This window comes from Balaenoptera physalus (genome assembly GCF_965194825.1).
Source record: "Balaenoptera physalus genome assembly, chromosome: 15".
Classification (NCBI taxonomy): domain Eukaryota; kingdom Metazoa; phylum Chordata; class Mammalia; order Artiodactyla; family Balaenopteridae; genus Balaenoptera; species Balaenoptera physalus.
Window position 1 is genome coordinate 52,501,414 of NC_138894.1, and position 19,648 is coordinate 52,521,061.

At 38.5% G+C, this 19,648-nt stretch overlaps 2 protein-coding genes across 2 annotated transcripts in view; one reads left to right on the forward strand and one right to left on the reverse strand.

Annotated features, from left to right (window-relative positions):
* The window catches only part of ACYP2 (acylphosphatase 2), a 176,323-nt gene that overhangs the window by 29,735 nt on the left and 126,940 nt on the right, over positions 1 to 19,648 (reverse strand). The window lies entirely within an intron of this gene.
* Positions 6,206 to 16,041, forward strand: TSPYL6 (TSPY like 6). The gene is given in 6 exon segments (XM_082426302.1): positions 6,206 to 12,962; positions 12,965 to 13,018; positions 13,021 to 13,109; positions 13,113 to 13,193; positions 13,197 to 13,262; positions 13,266 to 16,041. Coding segments are annotated over 6 exon segments (798 nt in total). The 5' UTR covers positions 6,206 to 12,787; the 3' UTR covers positions 13,599 to 16,041.

Below are 19,648 nucleotides of genomic sequence, written 5' to 3' on the forward strand. Positions count from 1 at the left end.
GAATTCAGGACCATCTCAGTTCAGGTTGCCATGACATTTTCTGTAATTGAGCCCTGTACCTCTTCTTGCAAACTGAAATAACACTGACGATGTAAAAATTATGCCCATAATGAATAAGTTATTACAAAAATTTAATCAACATGATGTTTTCATTTTCCTGTTCTGGGACAATAAAACTAAACACTACTACAAAGTGGTAAAAAAATATTTTTAAAGTAAAGGCATTTGTGACTTTATTGCCTGTTTCTCAGGCTGCAACTGAATGCAGGTATTTTGGTTTAGTTGAAGGATATGGAAAGCACCACCGATGATCTTTACTGTGGCAGCACAAACCTGCTGCTTTGATGACGTGATTCTCCTTTGTATCCATGTTAAGAGAAACTGGTGTGGTCTCTGTAACGTTTTCTTTTCCTGCAAATACTGTGGCTCATAAAAAACAGTTTGACTCCTTATAGCTTTTCCTCCGTATGCTTCCTTTTATATAACAACTTAGTTTAAAAAATTTGACATTTCAGTAATTTTCAACAAAAATGCTTAATTTTCCTAGATTTTTCTTTTAGTTTCAGAGAACAATAATTTTATAGTCTCAGTATGATGCTGGTCTTTGTAAAGCTCAAGAGACAAAACCAGACACTTGTGCATGCTGCAACTCCTTGTTTTTATTCCAGAAATAACCTTTGTAACTATTGGCAGTACAGGTCTTCCCTCCCTCCCCACTTCGGCTGGGGATGGCGGAGGGGGCAGGAAGGTTTTTGGGATATATGCTCAGAAGTTTTCAGATATAAAGATTTAGAAATATTAACTAGTGACTTCAATGAGATTTTAAGTTTAAAATCAGTAATTACAAAATCCACAGATTCTATGCCTCCTGAGGGCTGGGTAGCTTCCTGTGGATTTTTTTGGCATAAAAAGAGAACACACTATTAAATAATATGCAAGTAATTTTATTGTATCTTCTAAGGGTGCATTTAAAACATTGTGTGTTTAAATTATAGACAGAACATAAGATCTGGTAGTTTTCTACAGCATGCCCAAACAGAGATGTTAAGGTATGCTCCCCACAGTTTGGACAGGTTCTAGTCTTATTAAGTTTGAATAATCACAGTTTTGTCATAGTGTTGCTAGAACAGCAGCACAAAGATAAAAACAGCCGAAACAGCTTTGTTAGAGGAAAGTCTACCTACCACAGCTCCCAACCTGGCTCCTTTCTAGGCTTCCTGCTTTCCTAACCTCAATTCTTTATTCTTTTCAGATGAAAACAAGCTGACCCCTGCTAAGCATCTTCTTATAACAAGGCTCATGACAAATGCTATCTTTATAAAAGATTCCACAGTTGAAATGTGAAATGAGATTTTAGGGGCCCCTGAAGGATCCTGTGTTCTAGCATTGAAAATCTCTTGTGAGAAAAGCATTAAGAGGGACTTCCCTGGTGGTCCAGTGGGTAAGACTCCGTGCTCCCAAGGCGGGGGGCCTGGGTTCGATCCCTGGTCGGGGGTACTAAGTTCCGCATGCCGCAACTAAGATCCGGTGCAGCCAAATTAAATAAATAAATAAATATTTTAAAAAAAAGAAAGAAAAGAAAAACATTAAGACTATTTTCTTCAATTGATTGATCAATTCATTCATTCATTCGGCATCAACAAATATTCATTGAGCATTTGTTATGTGCAAAGTAATATGAGTGATTCAAGAACATGGAAAGTATAGTCTCTGAGGAATCTGCAGTCTTGAAGCGTATAAGGTGTATTCACCAACAGTCTGCCTGTCAGAACTGGATTATTTATCTGACTCTTTCATTATACAGATGAGGGAATTACAGCAGAGAGGTGAAATGACCTGCCCAAACCACACCGCAAGACCACTGGCTATGAAGCAAGCCACTTACCCATCACTCACTGATAATCTTGGACAAATTACTTAACCCACTGAGCTAAGCCAGACCTCAAAAGGCTGATCTGGGTTGAAAGGCTGGTGAGAAGGGGAACACAGACTTCCTTCAGGACTGCTTTCACTCACGTTTACTGTGTGACCCGGAAGCAGGAAGTGTGAAGCGTATGTACAAGATAAGGATGAAAGTGAGCTGATGCAGCTTCTCCATGCCTCCCTAGTTCCTCAGACCCTTGGCCAAAGTTCAGTGGTCAGTGCTGTCCCCAGGGAGTGAAAAAAACCTGCCAGGTCAAGGACTCCAGAGCCACCGGCCCATGGCCTTTCACGCACAGACTGCCACAGTTAGACACTTCCGTGTTCCATTTCTTATTGCTATTGGGGGCCTAGCATGGGCCAGCCTTGGCTTCTATACCTGCTAAACTTACCTATCAGTTCCCTTACCTATGATATGTAACAGTATATATACTCTATAGGCTTACTCTAAGCCTTAGGCAAGATGGACTATGTAAAGTGCCTAGCATGGTGCCTGACCCACAGAAGGTGCTTCATAGATGGCTTTCTTAGTTGAGGAACTGACAGTAGGATTCAAGTTTCTTGACTCACCTAATATTCTTTTTAATACACAAATGGCAACTGCCATTTAGTGGGTATTTGCTTTGTGCCAATAGAATGATACACTAAAGGGAGAGAGAAAACTGTGATTATCTGCAGAAAGCATTGCATATATAAAAATCCTAAGAAATCTATTTAAATTTATTATCCCATGAGTTTATCAAAGTGACCGGGTTTATAATGAATTTACCATAATTAGGGGCTTTCTTTATCCTGGTAACCACCAGCTCAATAACGTAATAAAAAGGAAAGAAATTCCATTCAAAAAAAAAAAAAAAGAGGGGATGGATAAACTTAACAGAATTGCCCATGACAGTTATAAAGAAAATTATAAAGACTTATGAGCTATATGTAAATAAAACTATAAAGGTGTATTAGAATATATAAAACAAGATGAACAAATTGAGATATATACTGTTATCATATAGGAAAACAAATTTCACCAAGTAAAATTTACTATTTGTTTAATATTAAAATTCTAACTGTTAATATTAAAATTCTAACTGTTAATATTAAATTTCTAACAAAGAAACCACAAGTTATGATGCTGATCTAGTTCCCAGGAAATCCTAAAACAAAGTATATTAATTAAATGATCAAAATACAGAAGTGTGGGACATATAGAAATAAATGTAATGTATTATATAACTATCATAAAATTAAGGAAAATAATATTTCTTTAATAACTGCCTAATTCTATTTAATAATTGCCTAATTATACTCTAATAATTGCCAGGGTAACTGGCAAACAAACACAAAACAAAACAAAACAGTGATTTAGATCAGCTCTTATACCACGTTACCAGAGTAAGCCTCTAGTGGATTAAAGAGTAAATATTTGCTTTAATTCTTAGCAAAGCTATGGGGGAAAAAAAAAAAAAATCAAATATTAATGAAATCTTTAGAGGGATAGTATGTTTGAAACGCTTAGGGCAGTAATGAAAATCACAAAGGAAAAAATAAATAGCTCAAAAACATCAAGTAAAAAATGGTTGTCATAAACAACTAACAAAATTAAAAGAAGGGAAACATAATTGGGAAACGTTTGTATTGATCATGGTAGAAAAGTAGTATATATAATATGTAAAGAACTTACTCAAATTTTCAAAAATGTTAAAACCTCAAGAGATAAATGATCAAAGGATATAAACATACAATTCACTTATGAAGAAATACAATTAAATTATATACATTAATCAGTTCTTGGAAGGATATTTATAATAGCAAAATACTGGAAACAAACAAAAAATGCCCAATATAATTACACTATATCAATTCAGTAGACTATTATATAGCCATTAGAATTGTAATTATGAAAACTGAAAAAATGTTATTATTTAATGGTGGAAGGGAGCCAAATAATAATTCTACTTATTATGCACATCAAAAAAGGCAAAAATGAACATCACTATTGACAAAGAATAGTGGAATCATGGATAATATTTTTTCTGTAAATAAGATTGGGAAGGAAGCAGGAAACCCCTATACTACCAGTTGAACAATACTAGTTATTAAACAGACTTAGTTATTAAATATTGATTGTATTTTTCAACATACAGATGAAAGCAAAGAGTTAGAAGAAACCAGAAATATTAGTGTCAGCTGGTAAGTTATTAAGTTTCCTAGAGTAAGGATCTTTCACCTTCCAGAACCTTACAGAGAGCACTCACATTTCCCAAAGGCACTAGAGAATGCAAGCACACACCTTGAGAATTGAGAGTGTGATTTTGCCACACCTTTGTCTGTGGAGACTTGTTCTGGGCTGTTGGTACCATGTTTGTCTTCTTCCTTCCTGATGCTTTATTTTTACCATAATACTTTCTTTAAAAGTTTGCCTGGATTTAGACAAATGTCTCCTTTTACATGTAAATTTCTTTTCTGTAATTTCTAATATATTTCTATTTACTTTTATGGTCCTTGATCTTCTCTTTCACTGCCTCCCATGTATGAGGCATGATTTAGATTAGGAGTTAATAACTCAGAATAACAGACATGGATTTGAATCCTGACTCGTTATGTGACTTTGAGCAAATTATTTATTTGTAGGCCTTGGATACTTTTATCTATAAGATGGAAATAATAATACTTCATAGGGTAATTATGAGGTTTAAACTAAAGGAGATAATTCACGTAATGTACTTGGTGTGGTATCTACTTGTAACACTGTAAACTCCAAGGTAATGACATAAATATGGTACTTGAAACACTATTCAAAATTTTAACTATTAAGAAAAAAATTAAAACTCACAACCTTAAAATGGTTCTATTTCTTTCTATACACTAGATAGATCAAATTTCCTTATAAGAGAGTCATGGCTTAATCGAAAAAAAGGAATTTCCCTTATTCTTCTGTCCTGTGTTTGCCTTCTTAAAGATGCCTTGAATCCTTTATGGACTGGAGTCATATATAAATAAATAGATATACCAAGTTTCCTTAATCACAACACCTAACTGAAATCTTTTATTTACTAAAACTGGAGAGGAGACAAAGAGAAAAATGCATTTATTCAATCCTGGCTTTATGAGTTTAATAGTCTAACCTCCTCATTTCACTACTGAAGGCTGTGGAATGATCAAAATCAAAATACAGAACTGTTTGATATAGTTCATATTTAAACTTTTGAAATGAAAATGAATCTCAGTTGAAAAGTTCAGGTAGGGAGGAAGGAGCATTTTAAAGGAATTAAAATGTGGTGGCTCAGATTCAAAGTAACTGGTTGGAAGAAAATCAAGGCTTTGCATGTTGTGTCTTAGGCAGTGTCAGTGACTGGAGTGTAGGTTTTCTGTATATGTGTTTTTTAACACTCCTTGAAATCGATAAGTGTAAAACGAGCATTACTTGGACTTTATTTGAATTTATTTGAATTTCAACAGTTACCAACAGATGTGCTTAGAATGAATAGGCCCCGATTCCCCAATAGCACAGTAATTCAAATCTATTTTAGACTCTGAAATGAGAGCTGTCTCCAGGAAGACAGCTCTGAACCTTTTTTCCAGCTGCAGAAATAACTCCTCTTGTTGCCCCTCTGACCTACACCAAGGGAAGCCGCTTGAAAAGATGTTCTTTTGCCAACAATCGTTTTACCATTGTAATCCACAAATGGAAAAATAAACTGATGGCTCCTCTTCAGAAAACCTATCCTCACATCCCCCAGAACCAGGCAGATAAATAAAGAAAACCATAGAGTTCTTTTAATTCCTTTCTCATTTTCCAAAATGATATTTTTGTTACCTTAGAAAATGGGCCTTATTGACTAACAAGTCACTGTTAATCTTGTCCAAAATAAGTTAATTCATCCAAGGTTCTAGGACTTCCCCCAACCCCAAATTCCTTGGAACTTTGCTCCATTGGTTAATTCCCACTTGCCTAAACCAGTGAGCTCTCCCTCCCAATGGTTCCCACCCCTCACTTTAATATGAACAAGCCCCTCTCACTGGCAAGTAAAAACCTCTACCCTGAATTCTCTTCTAGCTGTTCCCCTATCTTATTTCTTCTCTTTGCACCCAAGCTTCCAGAGATGACAAATCCCTATTGATTCAAATGGAAACTCTGACTTTGCTCTCAGACATAATAATGACTTTATTGGGTGCCTCTCTGTGCCAGACACTCTTATAGGCCTTAACATTTTTTTTTCTTGATTAAAAAATACATGAATAATTCATGCTCATTATAACAAATCAAACAATACAGAAACAGATAAAGACAGCAATACAGAAACAGATAAAGAACATCTCCCCTGCCCATGCTCCACATCTTATTTAATTGTTGCAACCACCATGAGAAATAAGAATTATAGACCATATTTTATAGATGAGAGAATTGAGGCTGAGAAAGGCTCAGAGTGTACCCTGCAGTGTTTAACAGGAAGAGCTTTGGAGTCTGATTATCTGGGTTCATTTCTTGACTTTGCGATTTTCTATGTGTCCACGAGCAAATTACTTATTATTTCTGTGCCTCAGTTTTCCTACCTGCTAGTTCATAGGGTGCAGTGAGGATGTAATGTGCTAAAACATAAAAATATTGCTGTTTCTAAAGAAAAAAAGATCAAAAAGAGAAATTATTTAAAAATGACAGCTAAGAAGAAAATACTAAGAATTAGAGCAAAACTCTGTTCACCATTCTGCTACTAATGCAGAGCCTGAGTTTTTAAAGATGCTGGAAATTTCTGACCCCAAACTATGCTCATACTGCAATGATGACACCATCAATGCACTTTGTTTTTTAAGATCACACTATTTTTTAAAAGATCCAATAATATTATTTCGATTTTTCATGATTAACTAAATTTTATTCATTTGCTACAGTATCAATTTCATTATTTTTAATAATTTTATCTCAATTAGGCTAGAATGATAATGTATGTTTAACATTTAGATATTATAAACATTTTACATAGTGTTTTGACCTATATTCTGAATTTTTGTGATGGCTCTGTGTATCCCTGGCTGATTTGGTCACCCCTGTCACCTGGCTGTACCCCCACCCTACACAGACTTCAGCCTCTTAACAGTTTCATTAGGCACAATAAAGTATATTTGCTCTCTATGAGTGCTGTAGTGGTAGAAAATGATTAAATCATAATTATTAACTTTCCCAGAGTAACTCATTACCCACACCCTGGTAACTCAAATATTTTCTCCCTACTTCTATATTTATATGCTATTTCTAAGAGGCAATAGAGATGACTGCAGCTATAAAGCTGCTTGGTTAATCACTCAAAGCTTCTTTTTTTACCATTTCCTTTGCAAACACAGCTTAATGGTCTTTCTATGGGAAACAGAGGAAATTAACAAAGTGTACATCTCCTTCTCTTGTCTACCAACATTCTTTTGAGTCTTAAGTACCGAGGCCCTCAGCTTTCTAAACTGGGTGGCCTAGCCCAAAGAACAATATTTCTGTATGCTAAGTCACTAAACAAACACACTTGTTTAAAGAATTTAGGTCAAGAATGAGAGATTCCTTTCAAAACAAGTAAGAACCGAACAATATTTGAGGAGTCAAAGAAAAATAAGACTATACAATTCACAGGCTCTCTTCATTCATCTTATATTAAGTTTATCTTTTAAAACATCATGCTGTTTCTGTTTCCCAGAGAATTTAAACACTTCACAATTCTGTGATGTGCGGATTTGTGGCTAAACTGTACTCTTCCCCAAAAGCCATCTTCTCTCTTTACTCATATTTCTTCTTTTCTTCCCTTTTTCTTTCTTTCTCTTTCTCTCCCTCCCCCTTCCCTCTTTCTGCCTCTGGTTGACTAGATATTTCTGAGAGTTTGTAGTAGCTCCCCTTACTCCCCTTAAAACATTTTTTTATAGCCAGAATGTTTCAAGCCCAAAGTTAAAATCATATTTTGTTCTTTTCAGTAGTTTCTCGTCCATACTCTAGGACACACGCAGAATGAAAGACTCCGAAAGAGAATAACATTTCGCACTGAACTCAAAAAGTATTATCACTACTCACTTACCAATTTTCAAAAACATATACATTCCTTGTTTTTGATCAGCTAACATATGTGTGATTTTCTTCTGCACACTTTAAGAAAAAAATAGTAAAATACAGGCTCTGTGACATTAAGTAATATCAAATTCTAAAAGTGTCTGCCTTTTGACTAACTAATTTAGCCAACGGAGGTGGTGTTATATAATTAACTTTAGCCCTAGAATACAGACCCAGCTTTAAATCTCCTGGCATCAGTTTAAATCACCTAATACCCTGCATTCTTGCTATTCTCATGTCATTTCTCCCTCATTTCTCAAGGATTTTAGCTCCTGGCTTATTCTCACTTCTTTCTCATCTTATCTCTCAGTGATTTCAATATACACATAGGTGATCCTTCCCACCCAGGCCTCTTGGTACACTGACCTCCCCTGCAATGACCTCGTCCTCAATATGCCTCATTGGAGCCCAAGTTGGATGGAGGAGTAGGGTTCTAACCAATCCCCTGCAGTCCACTCTCAGACCACTATCTCTCATCCTTCTAGCTCACTCTGGTACTTGAACCCAGGGACCCTTCAATTCCCTGGGTCTTCCAATCCATTGACCAGGCCACCTTTTCACTGCCCCCCATCCCTATATGTCCTTTACTCCTCTAGCTTAGATTCTAAGATCAAGATTATAATCATTCTCTTTCCCTTCTTGCTTCAGCTCTGACTAAATCCAACTCTGCTTACTCATGCTGCACCTGTAAACTGAATGTGGCTGAAGAGAAATTCACAACCATGCCGATGTGCCTCACTTCAAATTCATGATCTTAATGCTGTGTGACAATCATACCGTATGTCGTAGTCTAGTCACACTTTGATTCTCTAGAAAACTATTTCCTACCCCTCTCTCCCCAGATTCCCACTGCCTCATCCTCTCTCCCTCTCACTTGAGTTGAATCTTGCTTTCTCCTTTACTGAGAACACTGAAGCAAACAGAAGAGAATTTCATAGACTCCGTCATCACTTCTACCCACCAACCAGCAACTACACCCTCATACTTTGCCTTCTGGTTCCCATAGGTGAACTTGTCATGCTCCTATTAAAGGCTGACTCCTTCTCCCCTACATAGGCACTAGATTCCATCTGCTTTTACCTATTCAAGGACATCCCTCCAATGATTCTCCTTTCTCTTTCCTACATTATTAATTTTTGCTCCCTGCTGAATCATTCGCATCAGCATGCACACATACTTCTTTTTCTCCCATTTTAAAGACATTTTCTTTGACCCACTCTCCCCACCAGCCACCATCCCATTTCTTTGGAGCAAAACATCAAGAGTTGTATATACTTGCTATTTTCACTTTCTCCCTTATGGATTTTCTCTTAAACCCATTACAGTCAAGCTGTCACCCTACCACTCCTCTAAAACTGTTCTTGTCAAGTGATGACTCCATTTATTTCCCTTTTTGGCAAATTCCTCAAAAGAATTATCAATATTCACTGTCTCCAATTTCCTTCCTCCCATTCCCTTTAAAACCTATTCTGACCCCATCACTTTTGTGTAAAATCCATTGGTCAATTCTCGTTTTACTTGGCCTATCAGCACCACGTCACACAGTTGAACACTTTCCTTTATACATTTGGCTTTCAGCGTACTGCACATTTTCAGATTCCCTCCTACTTCACTGGTCTCTCCTTAGTCTCTTACTGGTTCTTCCTCTTCTCCCTGACCTTGTAATTTTGGAGCCCTCAGGGCTTGGTCTATCGCTGCTCACATCCTTGGTGATTTCAGCAAGCTTTAAATACAGCTTTAAATATCATGTATGCTGATTACTTCCAAATATGTATCCCCATCCCAGACCTTTCCTGTGCTCCAAACTCCTAATACCCACTTGGTATCTCAACTCTGTTGTCCAACAGTCATCTCAAACTTAACATGTCCAAAAGCAAACTTCTAATTTTCCTGCAAAGATCTGCTCTATCATAACCTTCCCTATCTCTGCTTCTGGCAACTCCATCCTATCAGCTGCTCAGGTCAAAATCCACAGAGTCATCCTTGATTTCTTTCCTTCTCTTATACCCCACATCCAATTCACCATGAAATCATGCTGGCTCTACCATCATACTGTAACCACTATCCACCTCCACTGTTACCACCTGGTCTAAGAAATATCATCTTTCACCTGTATTACTTTGATAGACTCCTAAAAGATCTCCCTACATCTACCACTGGCCCCACACAGTCTATTCTTCACCCAGGAGCCAGAGTGATCCATGCAAAACATGAATCAAATTTTGAGTCCTCTGTTCAAAATCCTGTAGTGGTTTCCCATTTCACTACGAATAAAAGCCAAACTTCTTACAATATCATGTAAGATCCTACTTGATCTGGCCTCTCTCATTCACCCTGCTCCAGTCACACTGATCTCCTTTTTAGTCCTTGAACACCCTAAGCATGCTCCTGTCCTAGGGCCTCTGCTTAGCTCTTCTCTCTTCCTAGAATGCTCTTCTTCAGAATATCCACTTAGCTAAATCCCTCATCTTATTTGAATCTTTGCCAAAATTTTATCTTTTCAATGAAGTTTCCTCTGCTTACCCTATTTGAAACGACAATCTGCTCCCCACTCCCTACCCCCAGGACTCTCAATCCCTTTACTCACCTCTACCTATTGTTTCATCCATAGCACTTATCACTTTCTAATATGTTTCATTTACTTATTATTATTATTATTTATTGTCTTTCTCTTCTGCTAGAAACTCCAAGAGGGAAGAAATCTTTGTTCTGTTTAACAATGTATCCTAAGGGCCTAGAACAGTAGTAGACATGCTACAGGCACACAATAAATATTTATTGAATGTTTAATAAAAAAAGAAATAGATTATATGTTCCTTGAAGGTTAGGTAGTAACTGTATCAAAATCATTTAGCCTCATGCTAACTTTGTAGAAAGATTCTTTTTAAATTCTTGATTCTATTTATTATTTCTATGTCTATTTAGGCCTTTCACTGCATTTCAGTGTTGATGAGTTATACATTTCCATGAATTCATATATTTCATCCAAGTTTGAAAATGTACCGGCATTGGGACTGACATATACACACTACTATATATAAAATAGATAACTAATAAGAACCTGCTGTATAGCACAGGGAACTCTACTCAATACTCTGTAATGGCCTATATGGGAAAAGAATCTAAAAAAAAAAGTGGATACATATATATATAACTGATTCACTTTGCTGTACACCTGAAACTAACACAACATTGTAAATCAACTATATTCCAATAAAAATTTTTAAAAAAAAGAAAAGAAAATGTACTGGCACAAGTCTGTCCAACATGTTCTATTTCCTTAAATCACTATTGTGATTGTATTTTTCATTCCAAATACTGTTTATTCTCTCTCCTTTTATTATTAATCTTTGGTTGATACTCTCTATTGTCTTTCATTAATTTCTCCTCTTCTATTCATCATTACCTCTTCTCTACTTTCTTTGGCTTAACTCTGCTGGTCTTGTACACACTACTCAAGTTACAGTCTGTGATGAGTGAGTGATACAGTGCTCACCAATATTTTCAGTTTCCTTCACCTTCCAATCTCAGGGGAGGATTATATTTCCCTGACCCCTTGAAGCTAGGCAAGGCCATCTGACTAGCTCTGGCCAATGACATACGTCACTTTTAATGGAAACATCTAAAAACCTATGCATGGGGAAAGGATGTTCTCTTCAATAAACACTGCTTGGTCAATCAGATAATCATATGGGAGGAAAAATGAATCTTGACTCCCCTCACACCATTCACAAAAAGCAACTCCAAATGGATTACAGATATAAATGTGAACGATGATAGAAAGGCAAGATTTCTTAAACAGGACACAAAAAGCACTAATCTAAAGGGGAAAATGATAAATTGGAATATATGAAGATTAAAAACTTTTGTTCATTAAAAGGCATCATTAAGATAGTGAAAAAGCAACTCACAGAGGGAGAGGATATATGCAATACACAGATCTGAAAAAGGACTTGTATCTAGCATGTATAATGCATTCCTACAAATCAACATGAAAAATATAGAACACGCAATGGGGAGAAGACTCCGATACTTCACTAAAAGAGAATATCCAAATGGCAAAATCAAAACCACATGAAAAGCTTCCCAATTTCTTAGACACTGGGTAAATGCAAATTAAAACCACCGTGTAACACCATCACACATACAGCAGAATAATCCGAATAAAAAGGATGGCAGAAGCCACAGAAATAGACTCTATGAGACCGAGAGCGGGTGCCGAGAGACTGAGGGGTGAGTATCAGGAAATTGAAGAGTGGGCTGCGCAACAGGCTGGTTTGCATGAGTAAGTCTTTGGTTAGGAAAAGAGATGCCAGCAAACAGCTGGTCAGGCTGCTACCAACATAAGCGTCCCTAATGGGGCCCAGGGGATCCCTCTCCCCCAAATCCGCAACCTCACTACTCCCAACCATGCCCCGGGTGACCTGGACCCACAGCAGCGCCAGAAGCTTCTAGAGGAAAGCAAGATGACGCAGGTGATGGTGGAGACGAGTGAGGGCAACTTGGAGATCAAAGCACTCCCACCGCCCCAGCTTCCGGTGGAGGGGGGAGCACCCCGCCCCCCAGAGCCCCACGGGCTGCGGCTCTACTCCCCAGATCCCAGTCGCTGGGGGTCGCGACCACGGAGCGGCCGAAGCAGGGCGGGAGGAGGTCGTGCCACCCGGGGAGGATGTGGAAGCAGCCTCTGCCTCTGCGGCAGCAGACAGCAGCCTGAAAAATGGCTTTCAGCGTGCAACTGTTGGGGCGAAGGCCCTAGAAACCTGTGGCCCAGAGCGGTCGGGGTCTGAGCTGATGATGACTGGGGCGAAGGCCGCGGAAGCAAAGACTGAAAGGGGCACCATCTTCTCAGGAGCAGTGGAAGAGGAGGAGAGGGTTGAAGTGGAGGAGAAGCCAGTGGGTGAGGAAATGGAAGTGGTGGAGGAGCACAGAGGGGTAAATGAGGTGAAGGACGAGGCAAGGCCCCGGCCCAGAATGAGGGTCTCCACCTGAATCCCCTGGAGGCCATCCAGCTGGAACTGCACACCCTCAGGCTGACCGGGCCTTCCTCCAGTTCGGGCGCAATTTTGGGCGCATGCGTCAACACTACCTACAGTGGAGGAACATCCCGGGCTTCTGAGTCACTACCGTTCGGAACCACCCACAGCTATCTGCCCTGATTAGAGGCAGAGATGCAGAGATGTTCTCGTACGTAGCGAATTAGGAGGTGAAGGAACTCAGACATCCTAGGATGGGGTGCAAGTTCAAGTTCTTCTTTCGAAGAAACCCATAATTCTTCTTTCGAAGAAACAACTGGACTGTGAAGGAATACGAGGTCAGATCCTCTGGGCACGTGGTGTTTCTTTCCACTCCGATCATATGGCACCCGGGCCATGAACCCCAGGCCTTCCTTCGTAGGAACCAAGACCTCATGTGCAGCTTCTTTGCCTGGTTTTCAGACCACAGCCTTCCAGAGTCTGACAGGATTGCTGAGATTATCAAAGAGGACCTCTGGCCAACTCCACTGCAATACTACCTATGGGATGAAGGAGCCCATAGGGCTAGACTTCTCCAGACCAGGGAACCAGCAGAGATACCCAGGCCCTTTGGGTTCCAATCTGGTTAACCTTTGCTCTTGGAAATACTCCCACACAGGTCCCCTACCACCTCCTGCCGGACCTAGGCCTTAGCAACTGCAAGGGTGTGCCTTTGGCTGATTTTGTGCTCACCTTTCTGCACCTTCCCTCCACTGGACATTGAGCTCTCCCAGCTTTCAAGATTGAGACCGTCGTGGCTATGCTGCTCCACTTCCCCGTGGCGTGCTGTTGTGCATTAACATCACATGCTGCGTGGCGATAGTTCACACTCTTCTAAGCCAAATAGATGATGCTACAGATGGCACTGCCTTTGTCTGCACCGCTTGGACCCCGTTTGTTCCCAAGGCTTCTGGTCTAGTTACTACCATCTGGATTTCCAGATATTTTTAAGAGCTCGTTTTACTCATTCTGCTCCGGACATGGCATGTGGACAATTGCTGGGCATTAATAAAGTCAAGAGAGAGAAGCATTGGGCTGCTTGGTCTCCAGTTTATGCCACTCTGTTGCTCTTCCTGCTTCTCCGATCACCTAATGCTGCCTGCTACTGGCTACACCCACCTCCTTAGGCTGCCGCCTGCTGGATGAACATTTTCTAGACCATTGTCAGCTCCACTTTCTGGTTTTTGGTAAACAAGGATCTTCAGAACTGGTGGTAGACCCAGGCTTCCTGCCATCATATAAAAGACCTTTCTGTTTCTCCCCTAAAAGACCTCAATTCCTCACCATCACTCAGGAACCCTACTGACTGTCAGGCAAGTGGTTGAGGTGACGAGTTAGACCCTATTTGCATGGCAAGGATAATGATGGTGTCCTTGCTAAGTACCAGGCTTTCTCAGCCTCAACCAGTGAAGCCATACAAAAGTTAGGTACTTTTATTTGTCTCCCTTCCTCATCCTGAATATGAAGAAGTGCCAGCAGTGCCAGGGTAGGTGTACAGTTTCTCTTCTATTTCTCATCTCCCTCTCTTTCTCATATCACTTCTATCTCTTTTTAAAAAGTGGTAGCTCAGAAGCATCTGCAGAAGCAGGCTTTTCGGTTTAACTTGGCTCTTTATCATTTCCAGAGGCAGAGAGATGATCCTGTAAAGGAGACTACCAGAGCTCTTAGTCCCTCTCTGCCTTCTTCCCAGACCTCACCCATCTATAGCAATGCCTAGTTGGTTTAAAGAAAGACATACATGGAATGAATGGATGGAAGAACTAAAGAGATTGTGATGGATGCCCGCTCTGAGAAGGAAAACTGAACAGACGGCCAGAGACAGAAATGAGCCAGGGGAAATATGGGCCTAGAATAAACACAGGATTGACTGAGAGCCTGCAAGGAAGGGATACCTTCTCTTGTCAGTGGTGATAGGAGGAGAAGTACTTTTCTCAGGATTGGGATGGGAGAATTGAAGGTGGTTGAAGTGCTATGTTGCCGAAAGATGATTTTTTTAAAGAAATACAACCAATGCAACTTTGTGTGTTTTATGTAGAAAATTAATACCATGCCCTTAATTTCACTAGTATTTAGTAAAACCTTATTACTTTCTCTGTTTCTGTTTACTGGGAAGATGTGGTTGTATAGATTTTCTTTTCCTTTCAGTTAGGAACATTTGGAAGAATGTTAATTTCTTTCTGGTACAATATGGAGACTTTTTGTGAATAGTCACACAGTTTTCAACTCGTTTCTGTTAAAACTGTATCTTTAGAAGTATAATTTGAATAACTTGGTCTTATCAGACTCTGAAGACTTTGGAAACTGTTGTCTTTATGGAAAAATAACCTACAAAAAAATTGTGGCTCTGATTGTCTTGACAATCCACCCTGGTAACAACTTAATAATTGATGTATCTCTTTTCTTAAATGGCAAAAATACTTGTGAGATTGTGCTGTAAAATTGGAAGTGTACCATTGGCATATTTATCTTTCCTTATATGCACCTTGGTAAAATAAATGCACGTCAGTGTGGAAAAAAAACAAAACTAAACTAAAAGGATGAAAAATAACAAGGGTGGAAAAATACACAGAGAAACCAGAATGCTCATACACTGCTAGTGGAAGAGTAGCTTAGTACAGATACTTTAGAAAATTGTTTGGCAGTATCTGTACACACCCTCTGATCCAGTTCTGGGAATATACCCAACAGAAATACATGCATTGCATATATTCACAAAGACATGCATAAAAGTGTTTATAACAGCACAATTCTAAGAGCAGGGACTGCCCCAGCATCCATCAACAGTAGGAAAAATAAGTTTTGAAATACTCACACAATGGACTACTATGAGAAATAAAAAAACTGCCTACGTGCAATAATGTGAATGAATCTCACAAACATGAGGTTGGATGAAGGAAGCCGGTCACAAGAGTACATGCTGCTGTTTGGTAATTGCAATCATTGTTGCTTTTGTTGTGGTCATCCATGTACAATGCTTGGTGTCAGTCTATTTATCTCCTGTAAAAATAAAATACAGTGTGTGTGTGTGAAAAAAAAAAAGAGTACATGCTGTGTAATTCCATTTATATATGAATTTTAAGAACAGGTAAAACTAATCTATGGTGGTAGAAGTTGGAATAGTGGTTACTACCAAGAACAGTGAAGAGTCTGAGATTTTACCCTGCTTACAAACTATTATGTGTCCTGCCTAGTTAACAGCTGCTGAGTCAAGAGACAAAGAACCTTACAACTCAATAGCCAGTGTCAGTATTGCAGCAGCTTCTTGAGCCCTACTTCCTAATTATGCAACATGAAGAAAGTCAGGTGACACCTGCACACACACTGGGTTGCATTACAGGAGAGGAACCCTGAGTTTGGGTAACCTCAGTTTTATAATGGGAAGTAAACATGCCTACCCTTTGCTTTGAAGGGAGACATCTTTAACATACTAAACAGTATAATAAAAGACAATAATAAAAGACACAATCTCTATTTTTTCAAGACTTAAGCAAAACTGCCCTTTTCTCTGGAGAAAACACTCTCTCTTGTCTTCCAAGGCTATTCAAATAAACTTGAAAGGGTACTCTGAACAAAGGCAGGTGGTATCTCTGCTCACAAGATGTGCAGAAGTATCAGAGACCCATGATAATTGTCTCCCAACAGTTGTGGGGTGGGGGCGGTACCTACTGGCCGGAAGGGAGGATGATGGTGGATTCTGAAGGGCTGGGGATGTCTGTCTTGATCTGGATGCTACATACATGGGTGTATTCAATTTGCAACACTTCATTGAGTTGTACATTTGTGAAACATATTTTTCTATATGTATATTTAATAAAATATGCTTGCTTAAGAAAAACAAAAATTAAAAAGAAACCCAAAGTAAGCAAAGAAAAATAAAGCAACAAAAACAACAAAAAAACACCACCATCTTTCTGGTAGGCTGTAGGTCCATATATTAGAATTCTAATAGGATCATTTACTATACCACGAATGGTTAAAATCCATTTCCTGGGGGGCGGGAATTTTTATCTAGGTATGGGCCATCAACCTTTAGTGTTTATATTGCTCCTGATCTTTTTATCAACTGACTTTTATCAGAGTTGAGTTGTAAACAGTTTATTTAATTATGGTTTGTGATGGTTCATTTTCAAAGCTTAGTTCTTCCAGCTAAATAAATGATAAAAGCCAAATATTATTTAGTTCTGTTGTTCAGCAAGGATGATGCTATTTCTGAGATGGCCCCATCACATTCTTGCTTCTTAAGATGGTCTGCATCAAAGTTTCATATCCTTTCTTTTTAGCCCTCCCTCTTTGAGATATAAATATTTCACTGAGTTAAAAACAGAATTTCAAACTACACCTTTGGCACATGCCATAGAAGACTGCAGTATTAATAGCAACAAAATCTTCTGTAAAACTAAAGAAATCATTTGGTTTGGCTTATTTGAGCAAAACCTTTCCATTTCTGTCTATAACAAGGTATTTGGGGACAATAAGGATAATTCAGTGTTGAAAATGGCAGCAGGTTTGTTTTTTTTAACATAAGGAATATAAAAACATGTAATAATATGTAAGATTAACTTATTGCCTTTGAAACATAAGGTAGATTTAATTAGGCTTTTTACAATTCTTACTATCAATTCATATCACACATTATAATTTTAAATGGCATCCATATGGATGGCTTGCCCTGAATTTTCCAATGGCAAAATTTTCTCTTTGCTATTGGTAGCTAGAAGCATAAGAGATGCAGGATACTTTGATTTATGTAAAGGAGTCTAAAATTCAAGTTTAGTCTGTCTTACCAAAACAGATGAGGATGGGAAAGGTGGTAGGTGGGATTTTTAAATTTAGCATTAAACTAGAGTCTAGAGCATTAAACTAATAGTGCACTGAGTTATAAGTTGGGGCATCTGGGTTCTAAAGGGCTCTGCTGTAAACTAGGCAAACCAATTAATTCTAAAGACACAGTTTTCCTCATCTTTTTAGTAAAAAGTTTGAAGCATCATTTCTTCTAAATCTGAAGATTTACTTACCCCTTAAATATAAGCTTTCCCCAAGGTTCTGTGGCCTCCCCCTGGCTTACTTTATCTCTGCTCTTCCTGGGTGACCTTAGCCACTTCCAGAGCTTCTGCCATCACCTTTGAGAAAATGACTCAAATTGGAATCTCCAACTCTTACTCTAAGATCAGGGTTTGACATGTCCTTTTGCACAATGTTTCCAGAATTGCTCTCTTCCTTTCCATATCTATTTTTACTTCAACATCTCTTGTCTACATTACTAAAAATCTTTAGGCTTCCCTTCCTGAATCTGATCTTTCTCGTCCCATCATTCACACTACTGACAAAGTGATCTAATCCCTTTTGTACAAATATCCTTGTCAACACACCACTCCCTGCAAAAGGAAGTCCTAATACCCTACTATTGCATTCAAGGTCAGCTACAGCCAAGTTCCTCCCTAACATTCTTGCCAGCGTCTACTCACATTGGAGTCCTTGCTATTCCTCAAGCAGCCCATGCACTGTCTTGCCTCCGTGCCTTTGCTCATGATGTTCCCTCATCTTGGATTCTCTTCCCTACCTCCTTATCTTTGGAAATCCTACCATTCCTTCTAAATTCAATTCAAATGTCATCTCCTCTAAATAACCTCTAAAACCTCCTACTTCCCATAGCATTTTATTTCATACAAGTTTATATTTAAGTTAGTTCTTTATATGTGTTAGTAGTGTAGATAAGTCTTTGTCTCCCAATTTTAAGTTATTTAAGGGCCAACATCATGTTTAGGTATCTTTTTCTTCTGTGATGAGTAAGACACAGTCCCTGTCTTCAAGTAGCCTACAGTCTTGCTTGGGAGCCAATGTACAGTGTAAGAAATGCTAAAATAAGTGCAAGCATAGAGTGCTATGGGACCATATAAGAGGACTATTCTGCCCCCCCCACCCCGAAGTTAGGAATATTACAGAAGGCATATATTATAAAAGGTGGCTTTTAAGTTCCTCTCTAGACACCATACTAGAGTATAAGCTTCTTCACAGTATGGAATCTATTTTTTCATCTATATATCTTTAAGGATATATATTTTATGTCTAGTACAAATTAGGCACTCCAAAATTACTTAATGAATGTGTAAGTAAAAGATGCCTGGTCCTTTATAGCTTTAAATGTGTAGAGTATGAATCATATTAGTCTTTTGTAGTGGTTTATTCCACTTATTGGTGGAAAATGGTCAAAAAATAATTGGCTACTGAAAACCTAATTTAAAAAAGGTAATAACATATTTTTAGGCTTGAGGTTTTAGGTAAGTGTTAATTGCCATGCCTGCCCAAATAATTCCCAAGAAAGAGGAGCCAGGGCAGACTTCAGTCAAATCCTTACAAGTACCTTAGTTCTAAGTCTCAGAAAGGAGGCTATGTCGATAACTGAGCTGCTTTGCAATTATAGATCCAAACTGAGTAAAATTTGTGATATTTGTTCCTGGACCTCTAACTTCATGTAATTTAAAGAAAAACAACAGGCTGTATTATGGCCCTTAACAATAGGCTATACTAATAATAGCTGTCATTTATTAAGGGCTTACATCATGGTACCACTGTGCTAAGCACTTCATGTGCATTATTCTCTTCTTATACAACTCTACAAGGTATTCCTGACTCCATTTGC